At 41.8% G+C, this 17,480-nt stretch overlaps 1 protein-coding gene across 2 annotated transcripts in view; it reads right to left on the minus strand.

The window, feature by feature from the left end:
• Positions 1 to 17,480, minus strand: part of cacna2d2a (calcium channel, voltage-dependent, alpha 2/delta subunit 2a) — a 126,695-nt gene that overhangs the window by 49,112 nt on the left and 60,103 nt on the right. For both annotated transcript variants that reach the window (XM_026346891.1, XM_026346890.1), the window contains exon 4: positions 16,700 to 16,759. In XM_026346891.1, the coding sequence (XP_026202676.1) occupies positions 16,700 to 16,759 (60 nt within the window). The remainder of the gene's footprint in view (positions 1 to 16,699; positions 16,760 to 17,480) is intronic.

Genomic DNA, 17,480 nt, shown 5'->3' on the forward strand with positions numbered 1-17,480 from the left:
GAACATTATTTTCATGTGTTGTGGAAATCTGTTCAGAAGACGTGGTGGCACTGTGGTATGAGCTCAGATGGAGTAAAGTGGTGTGCAGTGAGAGAAGAATAAACTCAAAATATTACTCTCTCTGGGAGTGTTATCAACCTCAGCTGGGTTTTTTTTCAGTCTGGGCAAACAGCTCTCTTAGGAGAAAAGAAAGAGAAAAAGGAGAAAAGGAAAATAATGTAAATTTATGCCCTTGCGTTACCTTATTTTGCTCTAATTACTGACTAAAGCCAGCTGAAGCCCCAGATTCAGCCCCTCACCATGAAGCTCCCGCCCTTTAGTCTGAGCAAAGACTCCATACCCAGGCTGTTACCCCGCTGTCCTCTTCTCCTCTGAACTGGTGTCCTTATCTCCCGTAGAGGCAGGCAAGAGGGCAGGCAGGGGCTGCATAGAGCGAGCAGTGTCCGTGGGGCCTGCCTCATTATCATGAGGAGGCTGGCTGAGGACACACTCTCAAGGGCACCACAGTGACTGACTCGCCCGCACTGGAAGAGCTGTGGTCATGCTCGGATGCGGGAGAATGTCTGACAGAGAAAGAGAGTCTTGTGTACAGGTGCTGTACAGTAGGTCTTTCACACTGCCTTAGTCAGCCACAGTTATTTTTCTCAATATCTGTTTGTCTCCTGTTCTCTTTCAGCATTTTGTTTTTTATTGTGCTCATCTCTCTTTTCACACACGTGCTCACACACCTATATGCACAAGTCTTTTCATTCTCTGTCAGCCCCCATCTTCCTCACGGTTCCATTCAGCACGACAGCCTCTCTACATACCATGACCAGAGTCTTGGCTGGCCTCCAGTGCTAATCAGAGAGTCAGTCATCAGCTCAGCTCAGTCCCTAACAACTCACCCAAGAAACACAGTATGATTAAAACTCACACTGACACCAAACGTGGGGCGGACCAGCCTGGATGCAGTTTGTGTCTTCGGGAAATGAGAGCGGACAAGACAGAGGAGGAGCACAATCTGCTTCCCTGACATTTCTCCTCAACTTACCAGCACTCCCTCTGTCTCCACAAGTCTGAGAGAGATGGAAGGAAAAGGGCTCAGCGTAGGGATGGCAGAGGATTGCTCTGGGAGCACATCGAGTTAAGTTGGAGGGGTTAGGATGGAGGCTGAAGTTGGGTTGATATGGTGGGATGAATTGAAAGGAAGGAGGTGGGTGGTGGTGGTGGGTGCAGTGGGCAAAGAGCTGCCAGTGCTAAAAATAGCCCGGGCCTCTGCAGCGACAGAAAAGAAAGAGAGGGAGAGAGACTGTGGCAGAGTGTTGTTGTGTCTGCCAGCAGGATTGATCAGGAGCCCAGACCTGCTTAAACTTCTAAAGAGTTTGCTCTCACTACTGTGGCATTACAAGTCATTATTCACGACTGTTTCCTGTAAATAAACACTTTCTTCCTTGCACCCAAGGGACACCGTCCAGCAGCTTTGCTCGAACAAATAGCACCCTACCAAAAATATATCACACATTAACTGCGCACACTGCAACTCCCTCGCTTGCACTTCATCATTATGCAGTCGCTTTGTAAGTAACACTTGCTCTTCACTGAAAATAGGAATATTCAGAGAAGTGACAATAAAACGACAAAGTCTGGAAAACATTATTAGTGTAGGTGCATCCATAGAGGCCACAAGGGGTCACTGGGTGGTAAATAAGACAATATGTTTTTGAGGATGTCATAAAATATGATTTCTAGCACATAGAGGACAATCATGTATCACTTCAATACTTCAATTGACAAATCATTTCTACTTGAATGTATCTGTATGAAGTTGGACCCCTTTGCAATCTAATGGAAATAAAACCTCTCAACACACTGTAATTCTGTAATTAGTGCACCTAGAGTTACACTGACTCTGCTCATTTATGCAACAACCTCCAACCACACACACTGACAAACGAGACAGACATGCACAGAAGAGGTGGATCCATGTGGGCAAGACCTAGGCCACCATGACCCCTTGAGCAGCCCCGAGGGTAACGTGGCCATCTGCTGCAGTTGGTCACAGGTCTCTATGGGCTCAGGGTCTGGGCTAAACACACATCTGACAAAACACCGGGACAGCTATTATTCCAAAGCCACCAGGTCTTGTGCAAAGAGCTAATAGAGTACACACAGTATGATACATACTGCAATGCTTGCAGGCACTCATACTGTACATTATACTGTATGTATGCATGTTAAAATGTACAGTACACCATCAGCTACAGCTGATCTGTGCCTACGCACGGCTTTTAGTTACTCTGACCTTCTTTTATTATGTCATTGAGCATTCTGTGTTGTGCCTTTTGGAGTCATCTTACCTGGGTGACCACATCTACTACGAGTAGCCACAGAGCTTACATGTCTCAATTAGTGGACAGTTTGTTTAACTGTGGACTGATGATTATCTAAAATCTTTGAGATGACCATTTCCAAATTTATGCAAATCAACAATTGTTGATCTTAAGTCTTCAGAGATCTATTTTGTTAAACCTGATTCCCAGCAAATGGCTCTTTTTTTATATTAAGAATAGAAAACTGACTAAATGTTTTAATGTGTTGAAGCAGTTGTGGCCCACACCTTCAATCTTGTTTATTTGGTTAGACTTGAAGTTTTTATATCTCCTGACTCCAATTAGCCTTTGTTGATTTTATTTGCCTTGGGGTTCATTTCTTTTCTACACTGCAAATTTGACTGATGTGTTCAGTATAGATGAGGACACCTGTGCATTATGAGTAAAAATACTTAAATCTTTTCAAGTCACTCAAGAGCTGATTATAGACACAATAATATGTAAATGCAGGTAATTGCAAATGGTTCACTTACTTTTTCTACTGCGTATAAGTCTGCGTGTACACTCTCACACAACAGATTCACACACAGGAACACACACAAACACAAGTCTGAGAAATTCCCACTGACACAAAGTGCTATCAGTAAATTAAATCTATCACGCTGAGTGGACCAACAAATTCCAAACAGGAGACAAACACTGAGGTCAGGTGATGATCTCCAGCCCCTCCCTTGCATCAATCTTCCTCGGCTCATCTCCTCCCTCCTCTCCTTTCCTCACCCTTATCTCGATCTGCTTCCTCTCTCCTCCCTTTGCCCTATCTCTCCTCCTCCTCATCCTCCCTGCCCGCTCTTATCTTCATCTTTCCCAATCTCTCTATCCACAGTACCAGCCTCCTCTTGCCAATTTCAGATTTTAGCAAAAGCAGCGGCGCGTAGGTTAGATGCCTACTGTTGCTATAGAAACATCCCCTCTGCTCTAGATTACAATGTGACTTTGTCTCTGCGCCAGGGCTACAATGTCTGCTCGTTTTCATGTCTGACCAGATACATGCCTGTCTATCTTTTGTTCCTCTGTACAGTACGTCTGTCTATCTGTCTGACTATGACGATGTTCTGCCAGCGTGTTTTCATGTCATTGGTACATGCTGCTTGTTATTTTAATGTCATCTATTGCTTGTAGTTAAACATATGAACTTCAATATCTCCTTACAAACAAAAGGTCACAGGCTGCGAGGACCAACATTTCTATCATATGTGAAGAAGACCTTGACAGATTTGTATGATAAAGCACAGGGAAATTATATATGACTAAACAAATGCCTGTTGCACACCAAAAGCTGTCATATGTAGGGGTGCATGCCATGGCTGTGAGTGGCTGCTGCGTCTAAATCTTCTGAATTTCAATCTGTGAGCATTCTCAAAGGGTTGGCTGAGACAGGTTGACATTTGAGAGAGAGACAAGCGCTCCATCATGGGTGGGGACAGATTACAGTCATATTCATATCTCCTCTGGACACCTGCTAATGATTTTATAATTACAGAACACACTCAATGCCTCTGCCATGCCCTGGGGTGTGCAAAGAAGCATGCAGAAACGAGCACACACTGTCTTTTCACAAACACACGCACACACTGCACCTCTCTCCTGGCCCCGAACGTCTAGCAATCATTCTTCGCACCAGTTTCCCTAATGGAGGCTGACATTATATCAAACATAATAAAGGATTTCATTTACTGCTCTTCATTAACTCTCACACACCAGCCCATAAGGTTGAAGCTAACACACAGACACACACACTGGTTATTTAGTGTGAAAATGCAACCAGAATAAAATAACCAATGTGATTTCACTGCAGAGAACAACTACTTACGTGCAAGTCTGAGGCAAACCTGTTGTGCAGCTATACATTCTGCCTTCTTTTCTTATCTCATACACATACACAATCTCTTCTCTAGACTAATCTTTCCCTCTGTCTATTTCAACAATGTCCATATGTCCCATCTCTAAGTGTTAAATGCTATGAACTCGAAACGCTAGATAAACATTTGGCCATATTACATTGTGAGACCGCTCCAGTAAATGGAGGAATGCAATCCCCCGGGCTGAGCACATACTCCAGCGCTTTGACTTCATACATGACACGCAGGTGCATTACAATTTACATATGTTAAGTAGGAAATGACTGACATCCAATTACTTCCATAGGATGAAATGTAAAAAGAAATATATACACGAGGGTGTTCCTACTAAGGGCAGAGGCGTTAAAATGGAATCACAAAACATCATCAGAAACTCATTTGCTCAGCTCGTTTCCTTTAGTCTGTAAGGCCCACAGGATCGTACGAGGGTGCAAAGGTGAGATCATTTTCAACATTTTCAAACAGAGGTAAATTAATCATAGACACGTTAAAAACTGTCAGAGATCTAAAAGCCCTTTAGCCACTTTGATCATGAATTGCAGAGGTTGCCTGTGAATAAAACATGAAATCTTGTTCTTTGGTGGTGCCGTTTTGATTTGGAGAATGTTTATCTTCTGTCCTTTACTGGCATGTTGCTTATTCACAGGAAAGTAAAATCCAAATTTTTGTGTTGCTGTCTACACAATTTGCTATTGTAAGATATTGAAAACTAATGCAACACAAAAGTCCTGCAATAAATCCGACTGTATCTTCATGAAACACTTTTAGAGAGGTATATATTGAACATTATGGTTCAGTAAAAACCTGGTTTCAGGTAACTATTTAGTTATTAACTATTTATTTTAGTTTTTTATGATGTGACTAACTTGTTAACTGTGCATTGTACAATACAACATAAACTTATAGAAATAAGCACAAATTTAAATCAATATCTCTCTAAAATAGTTTTACTAAAAACAGAACATCATAACCTGAATATACCATACCATAACATGAATTTCCAAAAGCTGCATCCTGTAGCTTGAAGGAAAAACCTGAACTTAGCCTCTTAAACTACTGCTATTTATTTTCATTATCTCTATCATCATTTTCCAGGTACACAAACATGTTTGTACCTGGAAAATCTTCTCTGATTACATTGTATTGCAAATGAAAGTATAGAAAAGTACAAAAAGGGAAAAAAGGTCAAATGGATCCTATTTGTTAAAAAGATTTTTTCTATAAATTCTAGAGAATATTTGTACATACTGTAGACTTTGCTGCTAATTTTGAGGGAATAGCTGTGTTTTTCTTTTTTTATAACTTTTTCCTTATATTGAAAAGCATCTCCATTCTGAAAGAACCTGTTTACGGAGCTGTCACTTAACTTAAATAAAATACATTAAAAAATAAAGAAATACATGTGGACATAGTAGTTTGTGCTGTCTTGCTGTTGTCTTAGCCACTGAAGGTTACTAAAATCTCTCTTTAGAGTGTCAAGTAAATAAAGAATCAACTAACAAACTGGAAATTAAAGTGTTGGCCTGGAAGAAAGAGAGAGCGAGGGACGGAGAAAGCTACAGAGCTGGAGTGAAACTCAGATAAAGGAGTGCATGACGGAGGCCTTGGGCGCGGCTGCCTCCCCCTCTTGCTCTCTCATTGGCATGCTCTGCATCTCCAGGCTTTTAAGCGATTAGGGAGCTGCCGAGACCACGGCGTCCAAGCATAGCTCCATGCAGATGTTCATTTGTATGCCAATAAACAAATGTGCCCCCAGATTAAAGCTCCAATACATGGTGCAAATTCAGCAAAGTGAATGACATTCTCCATGCACAGCTCATCACTGTGTTGCTCCTCTTCAGACAGATCACCATGCCTCCTCTAAATGCACACTCACTTCAAAGGCTCTCACAAAGATGGGCAGCAAACTAAAGAGGAAGACAGAGTGACACAAGAGGGAGAACAATTGAGGAGGAGAGAAGTCCTGATTATTTTGAAATTGAAAACTATCTAATTTAGCAAATATTAAGGTTACATATCCCATGGTTAGATTTTATGCCCCCAATTTTGCAATTTCTGCTCTTTAATCTGTCTTTGTACACATTCTGCAGATCACAGAAGCCTATTTTCTCATCTTTCCTGCCTTCCCTCTCTCTTTTTTCCTCTCTCTCTCCTCCATCTCTGCTGTGCTGTCTCTTTCAGAGCCTGACACTTTCCCTTGGTAAACGAAGTTAAATCAGTCTGTGAATATTCCAACACCGCGATAAGGAAAGAAGGCTGTGTCCTGCTGCACTCTGGGTAATGCTGCTCTCCATTGTTGGCTGACAGGGCTCCATTGAGGAGCAGGTTTTAATGCTGATAGCATCACTACACTGCATGGACCCAGTGCCAGATAAAGCCTATCCAACATGACACACGCGTGCCAGCACCTCCCAAACAAGCCTCCAATCTGATCATCAGAGAAGAAGCAGGAAAGAGGTGCTGTAACACCAAATAAAGACAAATACGATAAACAGGCCATGGCAATATTGACACTATCATTGGATTCCAGGAGGATTTGATAAAGCAAATGCAATTACCCACATCTAAAATTTTTTTACAGCATCTGCAGCTGGGGTGACCAATCACAAACAATCTGGCACCCAGCCTGGACTGCCCTGTCCAATCACATTGTAGTTTGGAATAACACCGGAGCGCCACTTATCTGAGTAAAATGTTTCCAGTTTCCTTTTTTCTTAGCCCATAGAGACCTGAGAAGTCGCCACCCTCTCCTTGTAGGCTGCCTGTGAGTGGCCAATCAACAATCAGCACCGGCCAAAGGAAACCTGTTATTTTCGACCCCGTAATCATTTCCATCAGATGCCTTGCTGTCCCTCACAATGATTTGAACATTCAAATGACAAAGGAAAGCCTGCTTTAAGATATCCGTAGATAGGCACCAAGGACAGCAGGGACAGAATATACCAAGCAAGCACTAAAACCCAAACAGGCATCTCTCCTCAGCTACAATATAAACCATCTGTCCCCTTGTCAGCATTCATAAAATGACATCCTTGTCCCTTTGACACATACCAAAGCAACATCTCAGATTGAAAAAGAAGTTTTCCTGAAGATGTGCCTTAATGGTGGCAACATAAAGCAATATACCGTACAGATGCAGCTGTCAATTATGCTTAGAACAAATTGATTTACCTCTAAAATCTCTGGTAAAAGTAAGAACTGCTTATGACAGAGGCCTGTTCCTTCTTTTGTCAAACCAGGGGCACAGATTTCAAAGATCTTTCATTTACAACCAATAAATGTTTGGCATGTTTCCCTCATCTATGGCTTATACAATGAATAATTAAAACTGATGTCCAGTGGTTTGGTTGCCTGTGGATTTATAGCACACACTTTAACGTGGGATATCCCTGTTTCAACTCCAGCTGCAAACCATGATGCACAATAGTTATCTGTCAATAAACAGATTTCTAAATTACAAAAAAAAAAGAAGAATTGCAGATAACTAGCCTTGAGTGCTTACTATCAGTCCATTTTTAGCTCTACGTTTTTTTGACCCTGCTCTGACCAGAAGGACCAAGAGGCAGCAGCTTTACTCTTTAAAATAACATTTCATGGGTGTCGGCCATGTGTTGAAATGGGAAAACCAAGGTCTGCAGCGTGGCTCGATGGATTTCTCTGACTATTGATTCCAATCTCCTGTGAGGCTGCTGGATCGATCAGCGGGATTTAGACACGGGGGCCACTCTCTCAACACACCCTCCCGGCTACCATACTGCATCACAGTTGGGCAAACTCCCGCTGACTGAAGGCTCACTGACACCTGAACTTTTCCCTGTCTCTCTTTTTTATTTTAGTGTTTCTCAATACTTCTTCCCTTTCTGAGTCTTCTTAGACTTCGCCAGTGTCCTCTTACTTGAGAGTAGAACAGCGTGCGTTTTCAAGAGGTCGCTCTTCAAACAGCAGAGAAACATTATTGGTGAGATGTGGAAAAACAGGCACAGAAGAATAGGTAGAGAGACGAGAGTAAGAGCAAAGAAGGGAGAAAAAAAAAGGGAGAAAGGGACATTTCTACCGTGGAGAGCACCACTTAAACAAATTACAGTGGTCTGCAATCAAGGAGCTGAAATTACCAAACTGTTGGGTCACCACAGCAACCAAAAGCTGTGAGCAGAGCAGCCGTTAATAGAAAGTAAAGGAAGGCACCAGGAGAGGAGATGATCAGTTGATTAACTGTGACTTGATCCACCAAAAAAAAACATGCTTTCTTTTTGTTGCCGTGTTTGTCGCTATTCATTATTGATGCATCTCGGTGCTGACTACAAGTAAAGCTTGGCCCACTTTCTACTGAGTTACCCACACCATCAGATACATTTAATAGGGAGGAAACTGTTAAGTTGTGTGCAGTATAGAAATTTCTCTCAGCGCTGGCCCTCCTCATTTCTTTCCCTACCAGTGGCGAGCAGATGAAGTCTGTTCCACAGATCAGGATTCACTGATAACACTGTTTATGAGTACTATTACGTGCTCGGCAGGCCACAAGCCCTCTGTCTCAGCACAGGCGTAAAGAAGTAAAAAAAAAAAGCTCACAATGAAAATATAGGCAGTTTATTGTGATTATGCAATGTTGCTATGCTTATCAGTGTTTTTATCAGCGGTTGTTGTGGTGCTGACACAAAATGGTTGACAGAATATTTTTGTATTTATTCATTTTTTTCTAAATTTGTTTTAGAAGGTCTGCATCTCACTTTCAAAATTAGATGCAGATATGCAGCAACAAGCATCACAGCATGACGATAAGTTTATACAATTCAGAAAACCAGTTGAAGATGGAACACTTGGTTTCTAAATAGTGCTCTAACCATTTTCTCCTCTTGGTCCATGACAGAGGAGGAGAAGAAAATGTTCACAATTTAGCAGGAAAAAAATATTAAAGTATGCACTATGTGCTCGGACAAATGGTCCATTGCTCCCTGGTTAAATGAAAATGGGTGTTTGGCAACAAAAAAGAGGAGAAATGCAACACATTAACATGTTGAGAGTAGAGAGTGATGAACCAAAGCCAAAGTGAGGCGTCCATTCATTTCTGTCTATTTTACCAGAATCTGAATTTGAATCTTTCCAAGGCAGCCCTCATAAGACTAATGTATTCTGTGGCTAATGGAGCTGGTAGCTTCGAGGGCTGGGCTGAGGGTTGCCACAATGACTCTCATTCATTTCCTCTGAAGGGCCAATTATCTCAAATAGAGGCATTATGAAAGGAGCTGAACTTGGTCAAGTGAACAAACCCTTGCAACTCTCCCCCCTAGCACTTAAGGTCATGTTACACTTCTGAAGGTACCTATTGTCACTTCAGGGCAGTAAATGAAGCTGAAGTACTGAATGTGTCTACCAACCATTAATTACCACTAGAATTTATAGGAAGATTTAAAGAATCTAATTCAGAGAATTGTTCAAAAACAATATTCAGAACTGAAAATAATTTGGACATGAGGGGGAAACACCACGGGTTATAGCATATATGCTGCACGAATACTTTTTGTATTTCAAACATGCACATACATGTGCAGAGACCTAGAATGAGGTCACGTGCAATGGTGCCGTGTTATGTATAAGAGTGGGTGGCTGAGTGAAAATGAAGAGAGAAAGAAGCAGAGAGAGAGAAAAAGAGAAAGAAAAGGAGACTGTGTTGTCCTATGATGAAAGGCTTGATTGATTAGAGAGTGATGATTGCAGTAAATGGCCTGGAAGATGGCTCCATCTCTGTTTCCCGTTTTCTCCATCTCTTATACCTTCTTCTCTCACTCACTTGCTTTCTCACTTACACCTCTCTCCCTCCATGTCTCTCTTTGTCACCCCCTTTCCCTGGTTTCATCATGGCAGCCCATCAACAGAGTGCCTCTCTCTCTCCTAATGGCACAGCTATTAGCACTAATGCATTTCAAACGTACAGCAGCTGCCACATCACAATCTGATGGAAAGTACACGTCTTCCTCCAATCTCTACAATCTTCATCCTTTCTTTCATCCAATCTCGCGTCTCTGTTCCAATGTGTTGCACTTTGTGTCAACCCTCGTTCAGTTAAGTGACAGTGGTCATCAGCAGCAGCCTCTATGACGATGGGAGATGAGTGGTTTAACAACTAATTGATCATAATATAGCTGATGATATATTGTCCATTATATCATTAGTCTCAAAATCATGCTGACCTGAGACAATTTTTCAGTTTTAGAAGTTAGCAACATAAGTTTGGTTCTTGGGGAGCTTTATAAATATAAACGTATAAACCTAAACTAAAAGAACAGACTGTACAATATCCTGGATGGTGGGATCATCCTTATCATCCTTAATTAGAGAATGTTTATACAGTTAAAAGTGGCTGAAGAGAGTTAAATAAACCTCTAACTATTACTGGTTGAGTGTTTTTAGTCCCTTCTCACAGTATTTTGATGTCTTATTTACTGTCTTTTTGTCTTCCTGCAGTTCCTCCCCCTCTCCAACTGAGGCTCCCTCTTCACCTTCCCCTGTGTGTCTTCTCCTTTTCCCTCGTGGCGCCACTCGTCTGCTGATCTGGTTTTCCATCAGCATCATCTTACCTCCACCTCGCCTGTCATTATTTAAGGACTTTTGCTATTGTGTCATCAGTCAGTAGCTATGTCCCTGTTCGTTTTCCACTCGTCCCTTCCATGACCACCAGCTTGTTAAACCTTGTGAGTTGTTTGTGCTTATCGTAACATTAGTTTGTTCCCTCGCCTCTCTCAGGAGTTATTTGGTTAATTCAGTTTTTGTTCCTTTTCTAGTTCAGGTTATTTCCTCCTCTGGAGTGATTTTGTGTTCTCCTTATTTTGCTTTTCTTATCTAGGATTTTACTCCATGTGGAGTGCTTTATTTTACCCGATCTGTCTGTTTAGGTCTCCTCTCGTCGAGAGTGTTTTCTCATTCTCCTTTAGTGGCTGTTTTCTCTGGTGTTGGCTGAATTTTTTAATTCATTTATTGTTTAATAAACTTTAAGGACTTATACTCCTCTTTGCTCCTACGTTCGCTTGTCTGTTTATCTTGTACCAGTACACACTAGCCACAATAAACCCTTTAGAGATGCAGAGCATGCAAGGAGCCTTGTGAGTTCAGGGAGCCCTTTTGGGCCAGACTCAGCAGCAGACGGAAGAAACCGCTCGTCGGGTAGAATCTTTAGAGGCCCGTTTAGTACAGCCTTTTTCTCCCCAGACTGCCACACGGTGCCACCGAAGCGTTTCTCTGGCGAGCCATCTGCCTGCCGGCCCGTCATTGCAGCTCTGTCAGTACACTTTGAGCTTCAGCCCAGAGTGTTCTTGGCGGAGTGGCGGAAGGTGGCTTATGCCTCGTCGCTACTCTTGGGAAGCGCCTTGGCTTGGGTAACAACGGGGTGGAAACGTCATTTGGTACTGCTGCAAGACTTTCGAGGATTTTGCTGAGAAACTCACCTATGTTTTTGATCCTCAAGCACCTCGTCAAGTAGCAGCATCTAATTTGTTCAGGCTAACTCAGGGGTCTCGCTCAGTGACTGATTATACTGTTTGAGTTCCGCACACTAGCTGCTTCCACCAACTGGAATGAGGAGACGCTTTGTGATGGGTTCTACAAGGGCTGAAAGAATAAAGGATCTGTTAACCCATCAAAAGATTCCCGAGACCCTTCGAGAGTTGAGTTAGCTTCAGCTGTAGACTTTTGAGTTCAAGTACGTCAGAGAGAGAGGCGTGCTCCAGAAAGACGACCTACTCAGTGAAGTCTGTTGTCTCCACTGGCAGCGGGGAGCCTGTGATCATCACCACCAGATCAACCAGTCAATGTGACTGTGCTATAGACCTACTGTCAGGAACTACATCCTCCAGGACACGATTAACCACTTTGTTTTTGTTTATCTAGACGACATCCTTATTTACTCCAGGAACATCTACAACCTCCCTGTCGGAGAATCAATTGATTGTCAAAGCAGAGAAATGTGACTTCCACGCCGTCAGCCCTACCTCCAGAAAACAACTACAACAACTCACTAATTTCTAAAGGCGTTTCATTAGGGACTACTGTAAAGTGGCCATCCCACTCCTACTTTCTTAGGGTAGAAGAAGCTGAGCAAGCTTTCTACAGAGTTGTTCTCCACTGCTCCAATCCTTATCGTTGAGGTGGATGCATCTGGCACAGTGGTGGAGGCTGTCCTTTTACAACACTCTGAAAAGGAAGTTCACCCGTGTATGTTTGTCTCCTGCAGCTGTCGCCTGCTGAGAAGAACTAGCAATGGAGGAATGGAGACATTGGTTAGCGCTAAGCACCCATTCTTGGTCTGGACTGATCATAGTAACATAGACTATGTTTGTTTAGCCAATCATCATAATGCCAGGCAGTTTCGTTGGCCTCTGTTTTTCTCATGTTTTTTCTTCACCCTTTCTTATAGGCCCGGTTCAGAAAACATCAACTGAATTACTGGTTCACCATGTTTTCCGCCTTCACAGACTGCCAGAAGATATCCTGTCAGCGGCCCTCAGTGCACTGCAGCCTTCTGGACTGAATTTTGTAAACGGTGTGGGGCTTCGGTGAGTTTGTCATCTGGGTTCCTCCCTCAGACTAACGGCCAAACTGAGAGGTTTAGTCAGGAGATCGAAAGCATGCTCAGATGTATGTGTAGCCATAATCCTTCCACCTGGGCGCAACAACTCGCCTGGGTGGAATATGCGCTGGGCTGCTCTCCCTTTTAGGCTGCATATGGGTATTAACCCCCACTGTTTCCAGAACAGCAGCTCTGTAACACTAAACCTGCAAGATTTTAACAAATCACAGTTAACAGTTGTCTATTTACTGTACATATACAGCAGACACAGAGCAGCATTAGTGCAATAGTTGTATTTCTGGCCACCCGGCAGATTAAGTGCAATAATAACTCTCTTTTCACCTGTTTGCAGTACTCAAAAACACTTTCTAACCAAAACTGCAGAGTTAGGTGATAATTACCTGTGGAATTTATCCCTAAAGTGACCACAATTATGTAAATAGTAGAAGTGTTGGACTATTACAAAGCAGAAAACTCTCAGCATTAGTCATTGGTACTGAGTACAAAGGGCGTGACCCAAGATAAACCAGGCCAAGCTCCACATTTATTAATGCATAAATAAATAACAGAAGCATATGAATGATTAGTTTGTTCTTCTCTTGGTTAGGACGGGCATTGTGAAACTACTCCAATTACATTGTTGTTACTGAAAATGTATTAAAAGTTACAAAATAGGTTGGTTCCAGGAGGCAATATTGTCTCAAAGAAATAAACATCAACTGCAAGTGGATTAAAGTCTTCTGAGTAATCTCAGAAGATTTTAGTGAATTTAAAGCAAATTAATAATTTGATTATTAGGCTAAACAGCTCCAATGATTTCCTATTGTAAATGTAGCTTCAAAAACTCACTGGCACTAATATTTGTTCTGGAAGGAAAGCTATCAAAAACATTAAAAATGTCTTCAATATTTTTTTACTTTCATGCACCCAGGTAAATATTTGAGCTGGAGTGCTTTGTGCTTTGACTTTCTCAATGTAAAATGAAATTTTATAATATATAATTTCTTCCCAAAGACTGCATATGCACACATTCTGCAGGTGGGTCAAAGCTCTAGCACATATGCTGGTGCAATCCAAAGACGTTTTATAGAGCTCTGCAGTCTGGTGACCAATCATCAGAAAAAAATAGAGTTTGATATCTCGCTCTGAAGTTGCTGGTTCTACCTATCAGAATTGCAGTACAGCACCAAAATGACTGTGTTGCCTTGGGATTACTTTGTTGCCAGCACAATAGTCCAGTGTCACAGAGGGACGGGTACCTGACCTTGAGAAATCAGCAGCAGTGCAACACTTTAATGTCTATTTCACGCACCATTTCAATCAGATGGATTTAAAACCCTCAACGACCATCACAACAGTTGTTACGATCAACATTTTGACATCCATAATGTCCAGCAGTTGGGATGGTCAGAAAACTGGCTCTGCAATTTGACCAGCAAAAGGCTTCAACGTGTATATTAATGTGTGGAAGCGTGAGGTCTCCCCATTGCTACGGCAACAGCTGTGATGGCAGCCGCTATGTGGAACAGGCGTGTCATTGAATTTCTATGATGTCACCAGTTTGGCGAGGTGAGCAGATGGGCTGGGCCAGATATAGAACCTGAAGGTAATAAACACATACAAATAAATACCCACTTGCAGACAAACACAAACAACCACATTATGCTTTTCCAACCCACACCGGAGTACACTCACAAATTCTATCAAAACGCGCCGTCTCTCATGCATAAACACCTTTTCTCTTCATTTGACAGACTGCTCCACCCGCTAGTTTAAGATGCAACGCATTCCTCCTAATATGCCCAAAGAGCATGCAGCCTTAATCTAATTAGAGTGTCAGTCAGCAGAGTGTTCACCCAAAGAGAAATTAGGAAAGCACAAAATCTACAAACAGGAAAAATCTTCTTGCAAGGATGTGGCATATCTACCTCTTCCCCTCCTCCTTTCCGCCCACTTCCACCTCTTTGTGATTTTTTTTTAATGGTTTCACAGTCTCCCCTGCTGAGATTCATTACCTGGCCTAATTATAAAGGCAAATGAAATCAGCTTCCATATATTATTAATAGAGGAGCACCATTAGGATTCAATTGCAATATTTGCAACAATATGATATATTCCAGCTTTCCATGCCTGATTAAAGACATATACAGATTAAAGAAAAAAAAAAAAGTGTGTGTATGCATGTGATGGAGGTCGAGAAGGTAAGGGCGGGAATGAGGCTGGTGAAGGGACAGAAAGATAGGTAGAAACAGGAAGAGAGGAGGAGTAAGAGCAGAGACAGAGGTAAAGAAGAGTTTGGTGGATTAAAGAGAGTGCTGGCTTTTCCACTTGAGGAGGAATTGATGCCATATTGGATGCAGCTACTTATGGACAGGTGTGCTGTGTGTGGTCACCGTGACTCAGGCTCCGCTTCCTGCTTGGCTACACATCCGATTGAGGTGCATCAGAGCCGGGCACGGAGAGGCAGACATCAATCTCCTCCAGGCTTAAAATGAAGGGACAGCTATACTGCAGCTCCCTCCCTCGGACCAGCAGGAAGGGAGGGGTGAGGCCCAGCCACCCCAAGACTACAGCTTCAGAGTGTAAGCAACCATGAATAATAATGGACTGTGCAGGGAAGTAGGGCTCATAATTATTCGTTTTAAATCAGTTAAAGCCTTTTCTCAAATATCCCCCAGGAGGTGCGGGGTTAAAAATCCATTTGTGGGAAGTGTACCATGACAGCGAGCTCGTCTCCCTGGAGACAGAGGATATGACAGTAGAGACGATGCATGTGTTTATGTCGGGTGACACACATTATACAACAAAAATGAGTAAACCCCTGGTTAATATCACTAAAACGTTAAGTAATTACTAACCCCGACCACTGAATACAATTTTGTTTCTTAGCCAAGGTTCAATAAAGAATAAGCCGTTTACTAATTAAATACAGACCTTTCATTATAATTTAAGAAGCAACTAAGATTCCACTCTTATTTATTTTTTCACAGTTTGTGCGTCTTCTTTTAATTTTTAAGATTTAAGACTTAATATCAGTTTCACACCCAAATTTGTGAAGAGATGTTCTGCCATTCTTCACAGATGACTCTTTCCAGCTACGTTTTGCTGAAGGACGTTCGTTGCTTTACTTTCTTGAGACTGGTCTCAAGTCTTCTTCCCCATCGTTCCGTATTCGGGTGTAAACTTGCATTCATAGTACCATCTATAAATGTCATCCCCCTGAAACCTTGAGCACACTCCCATCTTCATGGGACAGCTACTGTTAATGGTAGTAACACCACTACACTTCAACTTAAAAACAACACAACATGAGATGACACAATGTTTAGGTTTTTAAATTTAAATTAAATATTTTTGTGATATTGCACGAGGGTTTTATTGTCTGTGTGTATGTGTTTGTCTTTATTTTAGTATGGGGGGTACCAAGTGCTTGCACATGTGAGAGTCAGTGGATTGTGGTTGCTCACAAATACACAAACCAAGATAAATACCATTTCTCCTGTTTTTAGATTTTAAGAGCGGGTCTCTAGTGTTTTAAAGGTCCGCTGCAAGAGAATGTAATGTTCAACTTGCTGTGGCCTGTAAAACAAAATGGAAGGAAAACTCTTAAATACCCCTAAATACCATGAAAATAACAATCCCAACCATACCCAGTTTCACCGTGTGTGCATACATGTGTACGCTGTGTTTCTATATATTATTCTTTATCCACAATGTCTCTGTGATGCTGATCACATTGTCATTAAAGGGCTGCAAGTTAAACAGCTAAACTGAGGGGAAATTGGAAAACAGGAGGGAATGGGCAGGTGAGGGTAACATTAACCAGTTCCTGGAAAAGGAAATAGGAAAAAAGAGATAGTAGAGGTCTTGGAGAAGGGGGGAGAAGAGTGGGTGTCCTACTTTACCGTCACACCATCTTGCCACACATGCTCCTTCTGAAGCTGCTCCGCCTCCCTGGCCAGTTTCTACAAGGAAACACAAAAACAGAGTCGTGAGTGGATGGGGATGACAACTTTGTTCCTTACAAATGGCAGAACAGCTGTAAATTAACACGTTACTGTAATTCAGAATACTGGAGAGTGCCAAACCTTCAAAGTCTTAAAAGTCACTTATTTATTAATAATCTCAGACAGGATGCACAACAGAGGATTTTCATAAATATATACGCAAAATAAATGATTAATTGAGGCATTACATACTGCTGAGTGTATTTGTCTGACTGCCAGCTGAGCTGGCAGGGGTAAGATAAGATAAGATCAGATAAAAATACACTTTGTCATTCCCTTAGGGAAAAAAATACTGCATGATTATTTTTAAAAGTAGTTAAAAGCACCCTTATGTGTAAAGCACACACAATTATGTGCATATTATATCTATATGCTATAAACTGATGCATGCCAATACATACATTAGTTTTTAGGTTCTAAAAACAAGCAAACAATGGAATACTTTTCTTTTTTGTGTGAGATCCACAAATTGCCACATTTTTATTGTTTGACAATAAGCAGGATACAAATTCTCCATCGTCACAGACACATAAGAAACACCACACTGAGTGCTGTGTGCACTCGGCGACACTATAATGTGACCAAAAATGTCCTTGTTTTCTTTGTGCTTTTTCTCTAAACAGGAGAGACACGATATGCAATTTAGAAATAAGATGTAAATTATGTCACAAAATGTTTT

This window comes from Anabas testudineus, chromosome 5 (assembly GCF_900324465.2).
Source record: "Anabas testudineus chromosome 5, fAnaTes1.2, whole genome shotgun sequence".
Classification (NCBI taxonomy): Eukaryota; Metazoa; Chordata; class Actinopteri; order Anabantiformes; family Anabantidae; genus Anabas; species Anabas testudineus.